Source organism: Mesocricetus auratus, unplaced genomic scaffold, assembly GCF_017639785.1.
Source record: "Mesocricetus auratus isolate SY011 unplaced genomic scaffold, BCM_Maur_2.0 Super-Scaffold_100028, whole genome shotgun sequence".
NCBI classification, from domain to species: Eukaryota; Metazoa; Chordata; class Mammalia; order Rodentia; family Cricetidae; genus Mesocricetus; species Mesocricetus auratus.
The window spans coordinates 9,311,963-9,335,463 of record NW_024429209.1 but is presented as its reverse complement, the minus strand read 5'-3'; the positions used below and the strand labels follow the sequence as shown (position 1 = coordinate 9,335,463).

The following is a 23,501-nucleotide window of genomic DNA, read 5'->3' as shown; positions in this document are numbered from 1 at the left end:
CATTTTTTGACAAGCTACCCCAATGGCTTCAACAATCATATGTACAGTTCAGAACTTGCAACCGTACATCTTAGCTTCTGTTATAGAATTCTAGCCATTTGTTAGTTCTCTCTCTCTCTCTCTCTTTTTGAGTCTCTTTTGGGTCTCAATATGTACAAACTTGCTCTGTAGACCAGGCTGGCCTCAAACTCAAACTCACAGAGATCCACCTGCCTTTCCCTGAGTGCTGCGATTAAAGTTGTGGGACACATGCTCAGCTTGTTTCGTAATGTTCAGATTAGTCCACAAGGTCAGCTTTAGCTTAAGCAGTTATTCCTGCTAGGCTTTCATCTGACTTTGAATCAGCCCAGAAGTCTGTACAGTATTTTAACAAGTTTGATCATTAGGTATATCTTCAATAAAAGACTCAAATCTTAGCAGGGATGAGGAGAAAAAAAAGATATTAATGACAGACCATTTCATAAATTATAAAAGTTCAATCATAGATTTAATTCCAGCAAATGAATCATCTCTTCCATCTGGGCATAACAGAGGATGCACAACCCTCCCACAGCTCAGAGAAAACCAAGTACGGACATTTTGGCAGGGAGGGTGAATTCAAAACCACAGAGTCTGCAGTGAGAAGATGCTTCAAGAGCACAGGCCCCACAAGTCCTGGATGTCATTCCACTTGTATCAATATCATGTTCCAGGACGAGACAATAAACAAAGAATTTCATTTTATTTCAGTACAGAGCCTGAAATAGGAACTCTTTGGTATTTTGAACATTAACTTGAATTTGGAATCACCATTTGTTGGGACCAGTAGTAATTAGCTGGCTTGATGGTTGATTCTAACTCAAGGATGAAGTTTTCACAACTCCGGGATGGGGGATTCTGCCCACTGCCCACAGAGCTGAAGGCTCTGGCACAAACAGCACCCCAGACTCTGGCATCCATGTGTACCGGGTCAACTCTGCTCACTCTACTGAATGCTGGCCCACTGGATCCCTCCGGCCTAACTATTTTTTCCACACCACAGCACTTACCATCCTCTAGCCCACTAAGTGCTTGCTTATACACTCTGCTACCATTTGCTGGGATCCTCCAGCTAGAACAGAAGTTCCATTTTCAAAGGGTCATCATATGTTCATCTGTAGACACTTGGTAGGTACTTGTGGAGCAAATGAATGCTGTTAACAGTCTACATGGGTGCTGTCACCTGAAGGCTGCCATGTCAGTGGGCCTCCTGGTTCAGTTTCTTGAACTCCACCACTTGGAAGAAGATGTGCTCAAGGATATGTTTGGCATCCTGCTGATCCTTGGGGAGTTTACTGGTTACTCCAAGAATGTCACCACACTTTCTGACATAGAATTCCAGGTCTTCGTCAGTACCTAAACACAGTACAGTCTGATTAACCCTTCACTTCTGCTCTTTCCAGAGTACAGACATGTTTTAGGTGTTCCCTTCCTCTCAGGATTGTTCAGTTCTTCCTAGAATGCTGTGACCATGGGACTTACATTCTGGCAACTCTGGGAACTTGGATGTGCTGCTCTTGTAAGTAAGGACAAAGTGGCACATTTTGTTGTTCTTTAGTGAGACAGCCTCATGTTATAGCCCAGGCTGGCCTCAAACTCACAATCTTCCTGCCTAACTTAAGCTTTAATGTGGGATGCCCCTTTGATGCTGTGAGTATGTTTATTACCATGGCTAATAAAGAAGCTGATGTGACCAATAGGTAGGAAATTCAAACAGAGATACAGAGAGAAGGCAGGTAGAGTAGGGAGATGCCATGTAGCTGTCGAAGGAGTAAGATGCCAAAACATTACCTGTAAACCAAGGCCACGTGGTGATACACAGATTAATAGAAATGGATTAGTTTAATTGTGAGAGGTAGTCAGTAATATGCCTGCTTCATTGACAAAACAATTATAATTAATATTAAGGCTCAGAGTGATTATAAGTGGCTGTGGGACCAAGAGAAATGCCAAAAGCTTCCAACTACAAGCTTCCTCGGTGCTGGGATTACAGGAGTGGCCACTATGCCCAGCCTAAAATGACAGGCCTAATCAGAGTACAGCCTGTCTGTTTTGGCTTTCCCACATCCCAAATCAAGCACTGGTACACCACAAAGCACAAAAGCAGCAGAAGGAACTCCAGTTACCAGGCTCTAAATACAAAGGGCACTGTGAAAAGGTAATGTGTGAAGTTGAAAGTAGCATTTGTGCTAACCATGATGGACACACCCAGAACCCCAGCATTTGGGAGACCGTGGAAAGAGAGCAGCCTAGGTGACACAGGAAGACCCTGTGACATAAAAGAAAAAGAAAAAGACTAGGGATACAGTTCAGTGGGAGAGCACTGGGCTGCAGCACTGGGATTCCATCTGTAATAAGGAAGGTAGGGAGTGGCATTTACTGGAAGAGCATTATAGAAAAATAAAATCGTAGGTTCAATCCTTAGTAAAACAAACACAAAACCCCACCATTTAGTATAAATTATCATAGAAAAGCAGGCCATGAGCCAGGCGGTGGTGGCGCATGCCTTTAATCCCAGCACTCTGGAGGCAGAGGCAGGCAGATCTGTGAGTTCGAGACCAGTATGGTCTTCAAGAGCTAGTTCCAGGACAGCCCCCAAAGTCACAGAGAAACCCTGTCTCAGAAAAAAAGAAAAGAAAAGCAGCCCATGACACAAGGTGACTCGAACTCACACCTGTCCTAATAGCACTCGAGTTAAGGCAGGAGGGTCTTGACTTTGAGGTCAGCTGAACTGACCCAGCTGAGTTTCACAGTCAGCTTATACTACCATGTGAAACCCAGTTTTAAAAACCCAAAAAGAAGCTGGGTGTTGGTGGCGCACGCCTTTAATCCCAGCACTAGGGAGGCAGAGGCAGGCGGGTCTCTGTGAGTTTGAGGCCAGCCTGGTCTACAGAGTGAGTTCCAGGACAGCCTCCAAAGCAATACAGAGAAACCCTGTCTCAGAAAAACCAAAACAAAAAAACAAAAAGAGGCCGGAACTGATGAGGGGTAGATACAGGGAGATCAGGTCTCAGCTACATACTGACTTCAAGGTCAGCCTGGCTATATGAGCCCATCTCAACTTTCATCTCATACCCTGAAAATTAGAAAAACAAAAGAAAAATTGGCCAGTAATTACAAGAGTCCTTGGTGAAGCTATTCCTTAGCAGTCCTCTATCTAAGATGTACAGTCTTTATGGCTCTTCTTGGCAGGGCTGTGCACTGTAGCCGAGGCTGGCCTTGAACTCAGTAACTCTCCTGTCAGCCTCCTGAATGCTGGAATTATTTGAGCCAAGCTCTAAACCACAGATTAAATGTGAAACAAGTAACCACCATTCCTTTGCTAGTTAATGTGACGGATATTCCCAATTTCATTGCTTTTTGTTATTGCTGTTGTTTTGAGACAGGGTTTCTCTATAGCAGGTCTAGCTGTCTTGGAACTTGATTTGTAGACCACATTGGTCTTCAATTCACAGAGATCCCCCTGTCTCTACCTCCCAAGTGTGGGATTAAAGGAGTGCACCACATCTGTGTATGCTCAAGTGTCTCTTAAATTGTATTCCCAGGAGGGGGGTCACTGCCTCCTAGTGAGTGGTTAAGTTTATGTCTCTTGCTATTTAGGTGCAGGCCTGTTTGCTGTGTTAGAAGCAGAGCATATTAGGAGGGTTGACAGACAGAAGGACACTACAATTTGAAGTCTACATGAGTCCTGACTTCTTTTTCATTTTTTTTGTTTTTGTTTTTAAGAATAATAATTGTTTTATTATTATTATTTGTATGTGTGCATCCGGGAAGCAGCTTGTTCTGGCACTCATGTGGAGGTCAGAGGACAACTTCATAGAGTTGATTCTCTCCGTTCACCTGTAGGTGGGTTCCAGGATGTAAACCCATGTAATCACGATTTCACAACAAGCACCTTTACCTGCTGAGCCACCTTGCCAGCCTTCGACTCTTTCTAATCTAAATGTTCTTATGACCAGTGACCCAGATCTGTAAGGTAGAAGCCAGGGTTAGTATGCATCTTATGGTCACTCAATCGGTCAGAACTAAGTGCTTAGGAGGATCTAAAGTGAGACTAGTTTTCTTCTTAGCATCATGTTCTGATTCACTAGATTAACTGACCTCAGAGGACCACATTCTCAAGCAATAAAGACATGTTCAACTCTACCGATGTGCTTGGATTCGGTTCTTCATGAGCAGTCTTAAACATTCTCTTACAGCAAGTCACAGAGCTTCACAGCAAAAAGAGTCGTAAGAAAAACAACATAACAGGCTAATACTCACACTTGTTGGTGATCTGAGCAAGACGCGCCTTCTCAGAGGAGAACGTTTCATCTAAATCAAACAGCTCCAGAGGAGGGGGCGGCAACTCCCGGAAACTAGGAGGGAAGACCTAGAGAAAATGCAGGCTTTTAGCCAAGTCTCTCTGAGCCTAACAGCAACAAGAAGCATAAGCAATGAGAGGCTGACCAATCCCTAAACTGGGAGAAACCATCCCAACTCCATCACCACTAGCTGCCCTCATCCATTAGGACCATGTCAAGTAAGGCTGAGTCTCTTGAAAGCAACAAACAGAACCAGCTTAACTATGCCACTAAACTGACCACGCCAATACAACAGTGCCATGAGTTCAGCACAAGCCTGGAGCTTAGGTCTCTAGAACATTTGATGCCACAACTTGTTCCTATATAATCATGCCTTTGTTTAGTTTTGTTCTGAGACAGGATTTTGCTGTTTTGCCCAGGGCAGCCTCACACTTGTTATCTTCTTGCCATAGCATCCTGAGTCCTGAATTATAGGTGTTCATCATTATACCCTGCTGGTTATTACACATTGTTTACGGACAGAAGTCATTGGAGAAGCAGATGTAGGTTAGTGCAGACAAGGCTAAACTTAACATTCATAGGTATGGACCCTTGGTGAGTTGTAACTATCAGCTCTCATGACAAGCAACCTGATGCCTTCCAGGGTATAAACATCACCATCACCAATTTCAAATTAGCAAATTGAGGACAAAATGTATGGGGACAGGAAAAGATAACACAAGTTCATTTAATAATTGTACAGGCTGGTTTTGTGTGTCAACTTGACACAAGCTACATTAGAGAAGGAGCCTCAGCTGAGGAAATGCTGAGATCCAGCTGTAAGGCATTTTATCAATTAGTGATCAATGGGGGAGGGCCCAGCCTATGGTGGTGGTGCCATCCCTGGGCTGGTGGTCCTGGGTTCTATAAGAAAGCAGGCTGGGTAAGACGGGGAAGCAAGCCAGTAAGCAGCATCAGCTCCTGCCTCCGGGATCCTGCCCAGTTTGAGTTCCTGTCCTGACTTCCTTCAATGATGAACAGTGCTGTGGAAGAGTAAGCCAAATAAACCCTGTCTTCCCCAACTTGCTATCTGGTCATGGTGTTTTGTTGAAGCAATAGAAACCCTAAAACAATGAAGTACTCAAAAGTTGCACAACGCCTTACATATGGCTGCTCTTCTGTAGCTGCTTCTTCTCAACTGAAACATCCCCCCCAGAAGGGAAAACAGACTCCTAGGAATTAGGAAACTTACAAGGCTCAGGAAGCTCACAAAATTACAAGACTCACAATCTAGGTGACGGGTAAATAAACAGGTGGAAGTGCCTGCAAGGTGGACAGAAAACTCCAACATACAACTTTCATGAATATTCACCACAGCTCGTGTTGGGCTTTTTGGTGATGCAGCTGGCTGAGAAGTAGCCCTGTTCCTCCCCACCTGTGAATAGCTCCTCACCCATGTTCATCTAAGCAACCCACTGCAAAAGCTCATTGGTTTAGTCAAGCAAACTTAGGTGGAATCATGGTTTTAGTCTGTCATCAGTGCCCTCTAGAGTGAACATGTCTGTTCATGTCTCCTAAGTAAGTCATACAGTGGCTGTATGCCCCCAGGCTGTTAAAACTAAACTAAGGATCTGAGTGCCCAATGCCTAGGAAGGTATCACAAAGATTTTCTACCTCTTTACCTAGTGTGGTGGTTTGAATGAGAATGGCACTCATAGGTTCATATATTTGAATGCTGGGTCCTTAGTTGGTGGAACTGTTTTGAGAAGGATTAGGAGGTGTGGCCTTGTTGGAGAAGGTGTGTCACTGGGGGTTGGCTTTGAGGTTTGAGGTTTCAAAAGGCCACACCAGACTGAGTCTTGTGCTCCCCATCTCCTACTTGTGGATCAGATGTAAGCTCTCAGTTACTGCTCCAATGTCATGCCTGCCTGCCTACTGCCATGCCCCTCATCATGATGATCATGGACTCTCTTTCTAAAACTGTAAACAATCCCCCAATTAAATGCTTTCTTTTATTTTTTTTATTTTATTTTTGGTTTTACAAGACAGGGTTTCTCTGTATTGTTTTGGAGGCTTTTGGTCCAGCCCGGCCTCGAACTCACAGAGATCCGCCTGCCTCTACCTCCCAAGTGCTGGGATTAAAGGTGTGCGCCACCACCGCCCGGCAAATACTTTCATTTATAAGTTGTCTTGGTCATAGTGTCTCATCACAGCAATAGAATAGTAATTAGGGCACTCAGGCAGTCTCATACATGCCCTCCAAACCCCATCCCCAAGATGGAAACATTTAATGGCTAGGAAAGCCCATGCTCTGACTCCTTGGGCACTTCCCCATGTACAAGTCCCTAGGAAATGCTAACAGATGTGATGTCTGAACATGCTTAGAGGTGAACACTGGGACTTCTATGAAGGTGCCCACACTGAGGGCAGGCATAGAGCCCTGCCGAAGGAGCCCCTAAACACACTCACCGCAGGCTGAAGGGCTGGCAATGGCATCTCAAACTGAGGTTGGACGAGCTGGAGTGGTTCATGTTTCACGTTTAGCTCCTCATGAGCCCTGGGTTAACAGGACAAAAAACGTGGGAATAAAGGTAAGACACTGTGGTAAAGCACAGCTAATTGCTCACATCAACACTATTCAGAAAATACACAAAGTGTGTTATTCTAAATGGCTATGGAAATAGCTCAGTAATAGGGCATATGCCTAACATATGCAAAGGGTCTGGGCTCTAGCCTCATCACTTCCAGAAAGCAAAGCAAGACAAACAAACAAATCTGTTGTTCTGGACTGGTGAGATGGCTCAGCAGGTAAAGAACTTGCCACCAAGCCTGATGACCTGAGTTTGAGCCCCAGAGTTTGCTAAAGAGACAACCAACTCCTGCAAGTTATCCTTTGACTTCCACATATGGGCACACATGTACACACACACACACACATGTACACACACACACACATGTACACACACACATGTACACACGCGCGCACACACATGTACACACACATGTACAAACGCACACACACACACACACATGTACACACACATGTACACACACACATGTACACACACACACATGTACACACACACACACACACACACAGAGTATGGCTCATCTTGGCGGTCAGTTTGACACACCTGGGAAGGAGGAGCCTCAAGTGCAGAGCTGCCTCCATCAGATGGGCCTATGGGGCGTTTTCTTGGTCACGATTGGTACAGAAGGGCCCAGCCCACTGTGCCAGTACCATCCTCTGAGCAGACAGTGCAGAGTTTTATAAGAAAGCTTGCTGAGCATGCGCCGGGGGAGCAAGCGTAAACAGCATTCCTCTGAGCTTCTGCTTCAAGCTCCTTCCTGAGTTCCTGCCCTGACTTCCCTTGTTGATGAACTGTGACCAGAAAGTGTAAGATGAAATAAACCCTTTCTTCTCCAAGCTGCTTTTGATCATGGTGTTTATCATAGAAACCAAATTTTAGCACATAAGTTGAATAAAATGTAATGCAAAGGAAAAATAATTTTAAAGTGTTGCTCTGTCTAACAGGATATCTTTTGAATCACAAAGTCTTATTTGAGAACTGAAGGGAAAGCTTCCTTTTAAATTTCAACAGTCCTCTCACTGGGATTTGGTTTGTACCCGATGTATGCTGTGACTCTTGAAACTCACTGTTTCCAGACTTGTTTTCACTACCAAGAGACAGCAGTCCAGTATGAAGACTGCTTCTGGGAAGTGAACACATCTTCATGATGCGAACTCCCACGTGTTCACTTTTCTCAGCAAGTACTGACTCGCTGTCTGTCATGTACCAGGTAGCTACACCTGTTATAAGCACCACAGCAAGAAGAGACAAAGGAGCTTCTTCTGGGTGCTATATACGGTACACAGAAAAACAGGTAATATGTGAGGTATCAGTAAGTAGTATGAAGCAAAACAAATCCAGGATAGAGACAGGAAGGGAGCAAGAAGTGGGGCTGGTCAGAGAAGCCCTGAGTAAGAGAGGGAAGAAGGCACACAGGTATCTTGAAAAACACCTGAAGCTGAGTCACGTATAACACGTGCCTATTCCAGTCCCCAGGAGGCTGTGGCAAAAAGACTGCAAGTTCAAGACCAGTCTGGGTTCCATGGTAAGATCAGTACAAACCTAATCTCAAGAAAAAAGTTTTTAGGAGTCAGCAAAGACTTGGCAAAAGAGGGAAGAGTCCTTCTTCGTCACAGCAAGGTGGGTAGAATGGTAAGGACATCAGATACTCAGGTGCCAAGCTCAAGTGGCTGCTATGGCTTTTGTTTTGCCTTCACTGTCCCTAGCATTCATTGTGTCCTTTGGCACTGTATGTAATTCTGCAAGCTAGTACAACTCTCAGCCCAATTTAATTTTTTTCCTTATTCTATTCATTTAGTCTTTTTTTCAAACAGATCTGAGAACACATTTTCCTATTACATCTGCTGTGATGTAACATTATCTCTAATTACTGTCTCCAGGCTCATGTTGTCAAACCAGAGTGAACTGCCATGTGCAGCCCACACAGCCTCAGTACTAACTTGATGACCTTGGGGAGGCAGGTTGTATCCAGCTGGTAAATGGACAAGTCAAAGAGGGTGGTAAAGTCACGAGGGTTCTCATCGCCTTCCTGAAGACACACTCGGAGCTGTTCTGAAAGGGTAGCTGTGTCTGGTACCATTGTGTAGTCGGAAATCTAAAAGCCAAGAGAGAGTTCCTTTCAGCACAATAAATGGGAGTTTACTCTGTAAGGCATCCACCATCTTGGGTCTCAGACTACAAAACTTCTATGTACTTGCCAAGAGATCTCACCACTTGTCATCGCTGACAACTTCCATCAGACACTTGAAGCAGAAAGAGGAACAAAGCCACTGAACTGAACCTCAAAGCTAGCTGAGTCCAACTCTCCAGTTACACATAGTTGAGCATTGCTGGAGCCATGCTGACTCAATTATTCTCCTTTTACTATCACGGTCTTTCACCTTGAATACTAAGAAATCAACTCTCTCTCAAATGTACTCACATCTCCATCTGAGGCAATACCCCTTTTATCACTTTAACCATCCAAACCAATTTTCCTTCAGGTTATTTTAAAGAACATCGTTTCTTTATTATTACAGTGATAAATTGGAGATAAGAGAAAGTCCATGAACTCCCACTACAACATAGAGCCCTCCCTGCAGCATCTGGGCCATGTCTGTCTCTCCTGTGAGATTCATGAGCAAGTGTGGCACAAACACATACAGACCCTCCCCATGTACACTGTATCTCACTCAGCCCTTCTCCCCCAGCCAAGGACATTCCCAGCACTGTTCACAAGTGCTCTTTGCGGGTAATAGCAAAAGCCCAGGAGAATCTAAATGTCCATCTCAAGAGGACACTGTTTTTTGTTCTTGTTTTTCAAGACAGGGTTTCTCTGTATTGTTTTGGAGGCTGTCCTGAAACTTGCTCAGTAGACCAGGCTGGCCTTGAACTCACAGAGATCTGCCTGCTTCTGCCTCCCCAGTGCTGGAATTAAAGGCATGCGTCACCAATGCCCAGTGAGGACACTATTTAATAAAGGGCAGTATAAACAAGGGGAAAATGCAACTCAGCATTAAGAACTTTTCAGAGGACAATGTTTGGCTGCCAGCAACCACATCAGGTGGCTCACAACTACCTGTTACTCCAGCTTCACAGGATCTCATGCCTTCTTCTGGCCTCCCTGGGCATCTGCATATGTGGTATATACATGTTTAGAGACAGGTGGGTGGGCATGTGCGAGCACACATACACACAAGAAAAATAAAGTAAATCTCACAGGGTTCCTTCCCTAGACAAAGAAATACAGGTAGCTAATGACTGCTATTGTTGAGAGTGGGAGAATTAGCTAGTCCCAGGCATGAGCCCCCTAATTGGTTATCCAACAGAAAACTTACTAAAGCTTAAAACAACAACAACAACAACAACAAAACAACAGCCCTGATAGGTAACAAGATGTAGCAGTACAGCCTATGATCTCAGCATTCAGAAGGCTGAGACAGGACTGCTGTGAGCTCAAGGCAAACATGGACCAGGCAGGGAGACTGACTCAAACAAAGAGTATCAACAGAAGCTGGTCATCTGCAGGGCTGGAGGATATAGCTCAGACACTGAATGCTTTGCATATGGGAAACTCAGATTTTGACCTCTACCACAAAACAAGCAAACCAAACAGCTAGTCCTGTTTCACAAAATCTTTAGCTTCAACGTAGACTTGCCTGCGCATTATAGAAACAATAAAATGCACTCACTTTTTTTCTATAACCCTATGGTCAGTACTTGGGAAGCAGAGATAGGGGGCTATCTGTGAGTTCAAGGACAGTCTTGTCTACATATTGAGTTCCAGGCTAGACAAGACTATGCAGTGAAACCCAGCCTAAACAAAAACAAAAATGAAACCAACAACTTCTCCCAATCCTCAAACTGCTTTTTCAATCAAGAAACAAACAGTTACATGCCCTTCCAGCAACATTTGGCAGCTTTAGCAACTTTAGTGAGCTAAGGGTGAGAGTAATGGCAAGAAGACTGAATTGTGTCATAACACATCTCAGCACACAACTCGGGGGATAGAAACAGGCCAGCCCATAGACCATCCATGAAATCCTAGTTCAGACAGTCATCAAGGCTTAGCTATCCAAACAGAAACATAAAGAGTGATCCCAGGATGACTAACTGTCCTACCTTGCTCTCTTTTTACATTTATTTTGCACTTTATTTATCTATTGTATATGTGGAACACATGTGCCACGGCATGCATGTGACAGTAAGAGGTCAATGTATAGGAGTTGGCTCTCTCTATCCATCATGTAGGTCCCAGGGATTGAACTCAGGCTATCAGGTTTGGCAACAAGGGCCTTTACACACCGAGCCATCTCTCTAACCCAGCAATCTTCCAGAGAACAAAATTTAAATCCTGATATTTATATGGAAGCACTGACTTCAATTAATCCTATGATTAACTATTTATTTTGCCTAAGACTCTCTATAATGTGTCCTTCCTTTCCCCAAGCAGCATCACTTTCTTTCTGACTGTCTGAGGGATGAAGCTGGCCCCATTTTCCATTTCAGTCTCCTAATGATTCACAATCTCCTACCTCTGGGTCCTCAGCATCAATCTGGTTTAGGTGAATGTCTCCTGTCGTGAGCCACTGGAACAAAACATCCTGCATTTAAAATAATAATTATAGTTAGACACCTTCAGTGGGAACACTGAAGATCAGGCTAGAAAAGTTAATTAAGGTGGGGAGAAAAGACAACTAGTAATTTAAAAAAGGATGGTCAGCCTTCTGTTGGTAAAATCTTTGGAAATTAACAATCAATGCAACCTTTATTATTATTTGCTTCTAACATGTAACAAGCCAAAACTTACTAAAACCTGTTTACAATCCTAAAGCAACCTTTGTTTACTAGGATGACAGCTTAAACTTTTAAAACACACCTTTTTAGCTTTGGCTATTGTAAGAAGACAAAATCATAATTATACAAAGAAACAAACAGTTTTTCAGAGCACAGTGAGAGGCACTGGAACCAGGTCGACCCTAGTCCACCTTCCACTACAATGTAAGACTAGAAGGGCTCACTCTACCAACAGAGAAGCTCAGTGCACACATCTTCTTCTGGCAGCCAAGTTGCTGGAATTCCAGCGTTGAGGTCTAGCAGACACTAGGAAAATGCTTGCTCCCCCATTATCCTCCTCTGCTCTTTCAGCTATGTAGATAAGGCAAAGGTCATGCTTCTACTTCATTCCTTACCATTGAGCAGTCCTGCACATAACCCTTGTTAACTCATGCTGCCAGCCCTCGATCCACTCACTAGCATAACCTCCCCTCAGCCATCCTCCTTTCTTGCCTGGGTGACTGGCTCCTCTCTCTTCCCTCCATCCATCCACACAATCTGTAAACCCTGCACGAGCACCCTGGGCTTTCAGTGTAAGCTTACACTACTTGCTTACAAAGGAGGCCCTTGCTCCTCACCACCTTTCCAGTCAGCCACCACTCCAAGGCAGCATGCTTCCCCAACACTCTCCTACATTCACCAAACTGCAAGTCACTCTCCTGACTTCTGTAAAGCATGAGCTATGCCCAACTCAACTTTGTACTTTCTAGTGTCTGACATCTAACATGTTCAACACAACTCATGTAGATGATTAATAAATATACTTATCAGTATTTTCTTTTTCTTTTTCTTTTTTGATTTTTCCATGTGTAGCTTTGAAGCCTGTCCTGGAACTAGCTCTTGTAGACCAGGCTGGTCTTGAACTTGCAGAGATCTGACTGCCTCTGCCTCCCAAGTTATACTTACAGAGTGTGTATTAATTTGATGAAAGAGAAAAGCTTACCATAATTTTACTATTTTCTTCTTTATCCAAATATTGGTCACTGAACATGTGACACGAGCCAAGAACTGCCAGCTTCCCACCTTGGTTCTGTTGGTGACAAAGCAATGTCAGATACTTAGACCCTGAAGCACAATACATGCATCATTAATCACATTAGCAACTGTCTAATACACCAATAAATGCTAATTCACACAAAGACTTAACATTTGAAAAATATCAACTATGAAAACAATTACCCTTAACTGTTATTTATTTTTAGAAATACATTTCTTTTTCATTTATATATATGAATTTACATGAATACATGTGCATTATGTGCATATAACAACAGCCTGTACAGACCGGAGAAGGGCATCAGATTCCCTGGAACTAGAATTACAGCTGGTTGTGAGCCCCCAAGTAGGAACCAAACTGGAGCCTCTGAAAGTGCTCTTAACTACTGTTGTTCAACAAGTAAAAACAAATTATCTTTGCCTTTTCGATAAATACGATCAGTTTTGATTAGATTTCAGTGAGTGAGTTCTTACACCACACTGCTACTAAAATTGTCTGTATCTGCAGCCAAGACTGAAGAGATAGCTTGGTGGGTAAAGTACTGGTTGTGTGAGTGTGGGGACTTGAGTTTGAATCCCCAAAATCCATATAAAGCCAGCTGGGGTAGCACACATGTCTATAACCACAGCACTCCTGTGTGGTTTTGGGAGGCAGAGAAAAAGAAAATCCCTGGAATTTTGTGAGCCAGGCAGCCAGGCACATATAGCAGGAACCAAACAAGAGACTTTGTCCCAAAGTCAAAGATGAAGACGATTTCCTAGGTTGTCTTCTGACTCCATTTGCATGCCATGGATGCATGTGCCCATATTCACACACACACAACTGCATACACATATACACAAGACACACGCGCGCATGCACGCACACACACACCACATCTAAAGGCAAAAAAAAAAAATTAAAGGAAAAAAATAAAACAAAACCCTGCAACCAATGATCCAAAACATTGGAGACTCTACACACAATCCATGGCCATAACTAAGATAATTAGAAATAAATCCAATTTTCGGTGGGAAAACGGTGCAGTGGGCATTTGTTCCCCCCATGACCTTGGGCTATCTGGCCAGAAAGAGACAGAACTTCTTGTCTGCCTAGGTGACACCATTAAAGAAAGAGGGAGGGCCTCCTCAGCTCTGTGGTGGGAGATAGGACTGCTGGTTCCATTCAGCCGGGGGCAGAGCGGAAGACCATGGCAGCTGTTTGCCTTGATGTGCATATGTGAGTGTATCCTAATAAATCCTTGATACCCCTTTAATGGGCTCTCGTGGATTCATCTATTTGCCTACAAAACAGACCAGTTTCTAGCTCATAAAAGCAAATATTTTACAGGAAAAATAATACTATTTTTTGTGTTGTTTCTATTCAACACAAGGCATTACTATGTAGCCTTGGCTGACCTAGAACTCAGTATGTAGACCAGGCTGACCTAGAACTCAACTCACAGAGCTCTGACTGCCTCTGTCTCCCTAGTGCTAGGGTTAAAGGCATGTGCCCATCACAAAGTAGTTTTATTACTTCAATACCAAAATAACACCCCCCTACCCCCGACATATCTAAGAAGTCAATACCTTTGAGTGATAGAAAGCCAGAATGGGTCTGTTCAGTGGGAAGCAGACAGAGCCTGTAGACAGAACAGCCATGGCTGGTTTCATGACACTCAACGTGGCACCAAAAGGGTAGACAAAGGTGAGAGCCCTGTAAGAAAGCAAATGCATCCAAGTGATTACAGAATGGATTCTAGGAGCCACAGGATGGGTCGGTGGGTAGTAACACTTGCCACCAATCCAGAGTTCAATTCCCAGAATTCACACAGTAGTAGGAGGGAATGATTGCAAGCTGTTCTCCAACCTCCACACACATGCTGTTGTACATGCATACACAACCCCTCCCCCCCCACACACACACACAGTGAGTAAAGGTATAATCAACCAACCAAGTACAGTCTCTGGCAGGACATGTGGCATACATCTGTAATTCTAGTACTCAAAAAGGCCTGACACAAGAAGACTGGGAGACCAGCTCACACTACACAGCACGTTCCAGGCCAGTCTGGAACATATAGTGAAACTTTGTCTCAAAAAAAAGTATAGACTCTGGGGCATAGGTTTGAATCTAAGTTCTGACAACAGATTAGTCATGTGAAGTTGAACAATTACATTCACCACTACTTAGATAAATTAGAATGTAACTAATCTGATACAGTCATTTTAAAAAGTAATAAAGTACTTAGCTATTATGATGTAGGGGGTGGAGGCGGAGGAACAACCAACCAACCTGGAAATCTAAAGTCCATACTCTTAAGACACAATGATTCTCTAAAGGGGAGGAGCAGGGATTTACCGTGCAGAATTCTACTTTGCTTCCTTTTAAGCTGTACCATGGGTTGAGGTTTTGTTTTTAAGTATGTGTGTATGTGTGTGGGGGTGCCCACAGTCCAAAACAGGGCTTCAGATTCCCTGAAGATACAGGTAACTGGAAGCTGCCGGACATGGATGCTGAGAACCGACCTCAGGTCCTGCAAGAGCAGTATGCACTTTTAACCACTGAACCATCTCTCCAGCTCCCAAACAGGTTTTTGCTGGTGGTGGTTTTGGAACTCTTTTGGTGGGAATTACTTTTATAATCAGAAAACTCTTCATTTTAAAAAAAGCAACTTGGAAGTGAGAGCTCCTTCCTCTTCAGGGAGCTGCAGAAACACACTCACTGGGCATTGTTCCCATTGCTCTCCTCATCGATGATTCCAGGCACAGCCTTTCCTGCAGCTCGGCTAATTTCCCTAAAAGGAAAACATTAAAATCTAGTAAGCAAAGAAGTGGGGGATTTCACACTGCCTTCATCAACAGTAAATATGAACTAGGACTCTGTACTTTGGCAGGTTTCAAAGAGTAAACAAAAGCACACACCCACATACCCACATTCTTTTCAGATGCTTGCAAAGATTAACATTAAAAAGTTAGGCTTGGGTCGGGCATTGGTGGCACATGCCTTTAATCCTAGCACTCAGGAGGCAGAGGCAGGCGGATCCCAGTGAGTTCGAGGCCAGCCTGGTCTACAGAGCGAGTTCCAGGACAGCCTCCAAAACAATACAGAGAAACTCTGTCTCAAAAAAAAAAAAAAAAAAAACAAGTGAGTTCCAGGCTACTTAAGGCTACGTAGGATAATTCTAAAAACAAACAAAACAACAAAAACCAAAGTGACAATAACAACAAAAAACTTAGGTTTGGGCTGACAATGTAGCTCAGTTGGAAGAGTGCTGGCCTAAGACATACAAGGCCCTGAGTTCAATCCTTAGGAACACATAAACAGGGTCTAGTGGTACACTCATGTAATCTCAACCCTTGGGAGGGAGAAGTAGAAGATCAGGCATTCAAAGCCAGTCTGGACAATGTGAGACTGATTCAAAAGAAAGAAAAAAAGAGAGCTGGGTGTTGGTGGCACACGCCTTTAATCCCAACACTCGCGAGGCAGAGGCAGGCGGATCTCTGTGAGTTCGAGGCCAGCCTGGTTTACAGAGCGAGTTCCAGGACAGCCTCCAAAACAATACAGAGAAACCCTGTCTCGAAAAAAAAAAAAAAAAAAAGAAAAAAAGAAAGAAACCAACTACACAAATATTTGATTCAGTTTCTTCTTTTGTGTTGTTTTAAAAAAAGAGGGAGGAGACAAAGTTGGGAGGGGTGGGGACATGAGGTGGACCTGGGAGGAATTAGAGGGAGGAGTGGGAGGTAATATGACTGAAATACATTGTATGAAATTCTCAGAGAATGAATATGTCATATGAAAGGAAGGAAAGAGGGAAGGAAGTGAATCTGTGTAGCACTGGTTGGCATGGTTGCCATTCTCGAAATTGAGCCAATCCTTCTGTATTAGACCCCCAAGTATGGGGGCTGTAGGTGTGTGCAAAAGAAAGGGTCTATATCCTAGATCCACATCCTACACTGTATAACTAAGGTGAGCAGAGTACTTGCATATGGCAAGCTCAAGTGTAGAATGAATAATTTTCATCATGGGAAAAAGCTCATGGGGCATCTGAGACTGCCATCTCATGTATTCATTTCCCAATTCCAAAAGCCCCTCATCTGTTTCAGGATCCAGAGCAATGAAAGCTGACGAAGTCTCAGTCTCTAAGAGGTGAAGTCAGGGTCAGTCCGGGATGGGCACGGGGCCTAGGATGGCTCAAACAGCAAACCTTGGAGACACTCTTGAGGGAATGGTGAGGAATCATATCATGCTATCTCTAGATGGTGTGGCAAGTAGTTATCAATTAGGGAACTGTTAACTTGCTGGAAGCTAGCTCTGGTGGCACACAGTTTTAACTCCAGCACTTGGGAGAGTGAGGCAGGAAGATCACAGTTTGAGACCAGACTGGGATACATATAGAGAGACCTGGTAAAAAAAAAATTAAAAATAAGTGGCAGGAGAAGATGACGACCTCGACAAACAAACACACAAAGATATTCAGCTACACAAACAGGAATGCCAAGCTGAAGTAAAGGAACTGGGGTCCCAGTGCCAGGACTCCTTCAGTCACTCCATGCTCAAAGCCTACACTACTTCTGTGCTTTCCAGTCATGCAAAGCAACAGCGTTTCTTTGCTGGTTAATCCCGCTTGACAGAGTTTTCCTTTACGTGGGAGTGCAGAATATCCTGACCAAAAAGTAAATATGAAGTTTCCAAAAATGGAAGAATATAATTTGAAGAATAAGAAATAAAGCAAAAAGGCCAAGAAGGAAGAGAAGGTGTGTCAGGGAAGAGCTTGTGAGAAAAACGGAAGTCACACGAAGGGCATTCCACTTTCAACACTCTTACCTGTTCAACACTCCATCTGAAACCAGAGCTTCCTTAGGATGGAAATACTTGTAATATACATTTCTAACCACAGCATCTTATGGAGCAAAAGAGATTTTAGATTAGAAACAAGCTTGACATAGAGACTCATCCAAATTTTGAAAAGAAACCTAGACCTCTGTTCAAATCCCTTCCACTTTACCAAAGGTTCAGTGTACTAGTTATCTCAGAATGGGTGATCATGTCACCTTGGAAGCGCTTTCCTCCAGTGCATCAGTAGGTCAACAGGGTTATGATACAAACATTAAATAAGCAATCAATACCTTTGTTTAAAATAATAACCAAACCAATGACAGTTCAGTGAGTAAAGGTACTTGCCACCAAGCCTAACAGTATGAGTTTTAACCTTGAAATACACATGGTAGAAGGAGAGAACCAAATCCCAAATTGTCCTCTGACCTCCATATGTACAACATGGTAACATGTACACAAAAATAAATAAAATGTAGTAAGATAATAATCACCATTATTAACCATGATTCCATATTCTTCTAGAAGAAAGTTAATATTGGTATCAAATCTGGATTCTCCACCTTCTCCCAGCATCACAAGGATATCCCCACCACTGTCAAGGTACTTCTTAAGGACTTCAAACTATGTGAAGGGAAAAACAAACAAACTATGAATATAGTTTAAAATACACATACTATGAATAAGGCCTTAACTAACTAAAAATAAACACTTCAAATCTATAAACCATTTAACTGTTCACAGAATAGTATAAAATTTTCTCACTATACAAGATCTATCTGTTCTGGGTATGGTAGTTCATGCCTTTAATCTCAGTAGATGCAGAGGCAGGAGGATCTCTGAGTTAGAAGCCAATATAGTTTACAAACTGAGTTCCTGGATGCCAATAGTATGTACAAAAAACAAAAATGCAAAAAGAAAAAAAAACAAACATCCCCTCCAACATACACATACACAAAAATATGTCTACAAGTTTAGCTTTGAGCATTAAAACTCTAAAATGCTTGAACAGGGACTGGGGATTTAGCTTAGGTGGTAAAAGTGCTTCCCTAGCAGGTACTAGGTCCTGGGTTCAATCCTCAGGTCTCCATAAGACAGCATGGTGGTGCAGCTTAGGACTAGCATCCATCTGTATATAAGTGCCACCTTTGTTGTTAGGGATCTAAATGCATAGATAAGCTGGACATGGTGGTATACAACTGCAATTCCAGCAATTGAAGGTGGATGCAGGAAGATTGGATTTGAGGCCAGCCTAGACTACACAGGAGTTTTCCTATGTTCAAAGTAAAATTAAGGCAAAGACATGTGCCTGACCTTTATCCACCTTCCCCGTGGGTTTAGGACTCTGTGGGTTACCACAGTTCATCTCCACAAAGGGGAAATGTCTACTCGAAGGCAACATAGAAGGTGTAGAAGGGAGACTCAAATCCATGATTTCAGGCCCTTGCTGCTCCTGGCCTCCTTTCTTGGTTTCAATAGGAATATTCCTTACCTCAGCTGCCGTAAATTTTTCCCTTGGTCCAGCTGTAATCCATAGTTTCACCCCAATTAACTTCTCAGATGTGATTTCATCTTTTAAGCTGCAAATATAATTTTAAGACAAAGTTAGGTCCATAGTTTAAACCAATTTATGAATTATTTTAGCCTCTTGACTAGGTGGTACCACAAAAGCTGAGACAGTTCGTGTCCTAGAACAGCCTCTCTCCCGAGGTGAGAGGAGAGGCCCTCTCACGAGTGTGCTAGAGGCACCCAGTCTCTGTTCAGACACTCCCAATAAGCAAAGGAATTCAAGTTAACTCACACTAAAGTATAAAGAAGTCTTCCAAACATTAATTCAACCAACTCTTCCATTAGTTTATCTATATTTTAAGACAATGTCTCATGTAGCCCAGGCTGGTCCCAAACTTACTATGTACCCAAGTCTAACCTTGAACTCCTACTCTACCTACCATTACCTCTGAAGTGCTGAGATTACAGGCATATGCCACCAAGTGCGGCTCTAATCTTAATTTATATGACTACATATAAAAAACAAAACAACTATCTAAGGACTAGATTTGAAACTTAGTAGTAGAGTACTTGCAGAGCCTAAGCAAGGTATTAGGTTCAATCTTCATAACCACAAGGGGGAAAGACATTTAAAGAAAGCATAGCTAAAAACAGAGACATTCTCATTTAACTCTTACTTTTTCTTCCCTAAACTGGAGTTTTAAACTAACTTAAAGCATGGAGAATAACTTCTCTGCCTTTTGGTTAAGATTAAGTATAAAATATGGAGAAAACTTCTGATATTTTAAAATAGTATATACCCATAATTATGTTTATTTTTTATGAGGAGCAACTTAATAACATTCAGTCTGACCTTCAAAACATTGACCAAGTAATCTTTAAATTGAGCCCCTCCCACCTAAGCAATCAAAATTAAGAAATGACCATTCAGGTCTACCATCATGTCACCATTATCACTTAGAAAGCAGTCTCCAAGATCCTGGTCACCTCTGAATCTTCCAATTACTCCGAAGTCTTTTCTGCAAAGATTTGTAACCAGTGTTGGTGGTAAACACCTCCTTTTTATATGCATTGAAAAGAATGGTACTCCGCAGCTCCTTCTCCATGGTTACCTTATAAAGCAAACCAGAAAAGCAGCATGTTAAAGGTGCCCTATAACACTGGAGAAGGATACACAGCTTCACCTACCTACAAAACCCTAATGATTCTCAAAGGTTGAGAGTGCAATGCGTAATTACGGCTGAAAAACCAGTGGCAAACCCAATCCAGTCTGTGCCTGGCATCAGCTGTCAGGCTGCTCTCTGGCCTTCTACCAGCCTACTTTCATGGCCTTGTCTACCACCATCCTCATATTTCCCAAGTAACTCCTCACTGCTCACCACGGCCAAGTGTAGAGTATAGCTCTCTAGATCATCTTAGGCATAACTTAATTTTATGAAATAAGATCTTACCATAAATGCTGCCCCAAAACATACTATGTATTTGACACCCCTTCTTGTCAATACATATAAACCAATCCCTTCAAATAACTACTTAGTATTCTAAGGATGTAATACAAGTGTTTAATCAGTCATAAATTTAGTGACATGTTTTTCAATTTGTTAGTAAAATACTAAAAACATTTCTAGATTCCTCTTTTTAAATTTTATTTATTTTTATTTTATTTATTTTTCAGGACAGGTCTCACTATGTAACCTGGCTGCCCTAACACTTGTTACATAGACCAGGCTGGCTCAAGCTCACAGAGATCCGCCTGCCTCTGCCTCTCTAGTGCTGGGATTAAAGGCGTGCACCACCAACGCCTGGCTTGTCTTTTTCTTTTTCTTTTTTTTAAATAAATGACTTTAGTTAGGATTGCTTATGGGAATGTGAGAAATGGGTGACTATAGCATAACACAGAAGAAAATGTCTTTCCCTGCCCTAGCAACGTTTAAGTGGCCACGGAGCTTCAGTGAGGGACAAGGCCTCCTGAGCCCTCCCCTCTCTACGAGACAATGTTGACAGGTCCAATTTGGTATAGGTCTTGTGCAGGGAAATGTGACATAACTGTTTAACGCTGAAGTTTGGGTCCATTTGTGAACTGAAGAGATGACTCAGTAGTTGAAGGCACTTGCCACCAAGACTGAAAAAACCAAAGGATGACCCCTGCATGTTGTCATTTGACTTCCACAAGACTCAATGGCATGTACACCCACACATACACAACAAATAAACCCTAATTAAAACTTTAAAACACTCTTGGTCTATTTGAAACTTACTTTGATGCTCAAAATGAGCATCATTATTTTTTTCTTAAATTACTAGAAGATCCCCAATACCAATCCATGTTTTCAGAGCTGATATGAGATACCTTCGATACATTTTTTTATTTTCAGAGTCTCATAGCCCAAGTTAGTCTCTAATCTACTAAGTAGTGGAGGATGGCCTTGAACCTCTTAATGTCTTGCCTTAGTTTCCTGAGTTCTGGGTTTATAGGCACATTGCTACCATGTTGCTGCCTTTCCAATGGCATTTTTTTTTCTGTGTTGAGGACCGTCTGAGACACCCAGGGCCTCATGCTCTCACTCAGTGCTAACTATGCTACATCCTTAACCCCTTCAATGAAATTTTTTTAAAAATGTCATATTGATTTCATCACCTGACAGAGCTATATTTTGATGCTCCATCTCATCCTTCTGTATGTATGCATATTTTCATTCTGTGTACATACAATGAAGTTTCCTGCCTTCTCCAGTTTCCTGGTTGGAAAGTTTTAATGGTCACATTAGTGATGAACTGACCTATTACTATATTACACCACAAAGAACCCAAGCATCACAGTACTGAGATTCATATTTTTCTGCTTTTGCGATTTATTTTATTTTATTTTTTATTTTTTGGCTAAAGGGCAGATCTGGGGTTCTGTCCTAATAGAATTAAAAGTGAGTTTCCTTAAGAATAGGAAAAGGCTAAAAAGAAATAATAATAATAAAACATCGTTTGGGTAGAATAAGGTCCAACCTTATTCTCTTATTTTCTCTTCAATAACCTTACTAGATAAATCAAATTTTGTCAGAATGCTGAAACAAAGGTGGTAGCGATGACAGCTGAGTCTAAGACTTGATGGCGCCTTGTCCAGGGTTCTTTCATAGTCTGCAGGACGACGACAAATTCGCGCAGTCTGAGCAACTAGAGATTCTAGATCATTTCCAGGACCATTTCCCAGCCCATTTACGCGCCCTCAGTTTACCTCTGCCGACTTCGAGTTTCCCACAAGGCTGGGCTAGGGGTCTCCAGAGCCGCATGGCCAAGAGGTCATCATCCCCAGACCGCCCAACGCCCAGCCGGCCGGCGCAACCCAACGTCTCCTTACCTGAGGCCACAGGCCGCCAGGTATCCAAGGAAGCGCGCCTAGAAGGCGTGGCTCTGGGCTCTGAGCGCCTTTCGCCGCGGCATGATGACGACAGAGCGACAGACTGACAGTGCCAGTTGGCAGCGAACGCGGGGGCTGATGGGTAGGGGGCGGGTCTAACGCCGGGCTGGGCAGTTCCTACGGGTGAGGGGAGCAGCCAAGCTGGAGGACTGACGTTTTAATAAGAAGCCCGTTTTGTTCATCTCCTTACAGCCGCCATTAAAGACCGATAAAGATAGTAGGTCCCCAGGCCACCCTGAGGGTGGAAACTGTGTGGGCTTCGCGGCCAGCTTGCTGCGGTAAGCCACGTCCTGGTCTGGCTGCAGGCGCAGGGCGTCTGGGTGGATTTGGGGAGAGGGTGAGACACCTGCAGGGCTGCGGAATGTGAGAGGATTGGGAGGCCAGGAGTCCTGAAATGTCAGATCTTACCAAAACTTAGAAACTGCCGTAGGGAGTTGTGAGGGATCGGAGATGTAGAGTTGGGGAAGCATTTCGGGCAGAGGGAAGTGCTTGTGCAAACGATTACCATGGAAACGAGAAACGCCCGCATCTACAAACAGGCACCCTTCCGTTCAGGAGAGCACTCTGCCTTCGAGAGGACTATGGGGTTTGTGTACAAGGCGGCTGCAGCGTCAAGGCTTGAGCAGGCGAGTGTAGGAACCCCAGAAGTTTTAATTTTAATTTAGTCATGTCTTCATGTATAGAACCATTGCATTTAGGATATTAAAATACACAACTTGTCTGGCATATATCACAACCATGTCACTATGAATTTAAAAAGTGGTTAAGAGTGTGAACAGACATTATCTCTCCCCTCCCACTGAAGAGCTAACCCAGAGCCTTCTACATCAAGCCCTCTACCACTGAATTAATCTCCAGTCAGGAGACTTTTCTAAAGGAATGCTGCATGGCTTGCCAAATTGGATAAGCGTGCGACTAAGGATGCAATTGAAAGCGAGCTGTAGTCGGGCAAGCCACGGGACCATTCTGTACTGTCGGTGTGTACTAGAAGTCCTAATAGACCATACAGAGAGCACCTCCCAGAGTGTTTCTCCCACTGTACCAGGTTCCAGAAGGAGCTA

The 23,501-nt window shown here is 43.2% G+C and overlaps 1 protein-coding gene across 3 annotated transcripts; it reads right to left on the bottom strand.

Annotated features, from left to right (window-relative positions):
- Nucleotides 1-461: 461 nt before the first annotated feature.
- Ift52 (intraflagellar transport 52) lies at nucleotides 462-22,528 on the bottom strand. Of its 3 annotated transcripts, none has more exons than XM_040732790.1 (13): nucleotides 22,381-22,528; nucleotides 20,016-20,140; nucleotides 19,012-19,099; nucleotides 18,014-18,143; nucleotides 17,511-17,586; nucleotides 15,409-15,480; nucleotides 14,273-14,399; nucleotides 12,651-12,737; nucleotides 11,407-11,475; nucleotides 8,833-8,987; nucleotides 6,771-6,858; nucleotides 4,282-4,390; nucleotides 462-1,374 (listed from the first exon to the last, which is right to left on the bottom strand). In XM_040732790.1, the coding sequence occupies exons 2-13, from the start codon at nucleotides 20,132-20,134 to the stop codon at nucleotides 1,217-1,219; spliced, it is 1,278 nt and encodes a 425-aa protein (XP_040588724.1). In that variant the 5' UTR covers nucleotides 20,135-20,140; nucleotides 22,381-22,528; the 3' UTR covers nucleotides 462-1,216. The 3 variants fall into 3 exon arrangements, with proteins under 3 accessions (XP_040588724.1, XP_040588725.1, XP_040588726.1); XM_040732791.1 differs by having other exon boundaries at nucleotides 22,258-22,388; XM_040732792.1 differs by lacking the exons at nucleotides 20,016-20,140; nucleotides 22,381-22,528 and adding an exon at nucleotides 19,977-19,997.
- Between the last annotated feature and the right edge of the window lie 973 nt (nucleotides 22,529-23,501).

What these genes read in the sequence shown, in the direction of transcription:
- Ift52 (XM_040732790.1), bottom strand. Translation starts at nt 20,134, where the DNA reads ATGGAGAAGGAGCTGCGGAGTACCATTCTTTTCAATGCATATAAAAAG. An exon ending in AAGAAAATAGTAAAATTATG is followed by an intron (nt 11,476 to 12,650) that starts GTAAGCTTTTCT and finishes TTTTAAATGCAG; the next exon opens with GATGTTTTGTTCCAGTGGCT. An exon ending in TGCCAGCCCTTCAGCCTGCG is followed by an intron (nt 4,391 to 6,770) that starts GTGAGTGTGTTT and finishes CATTTTCTCTAG; the next exon opens with GTCTTCCCTCCTAGTTTCCG.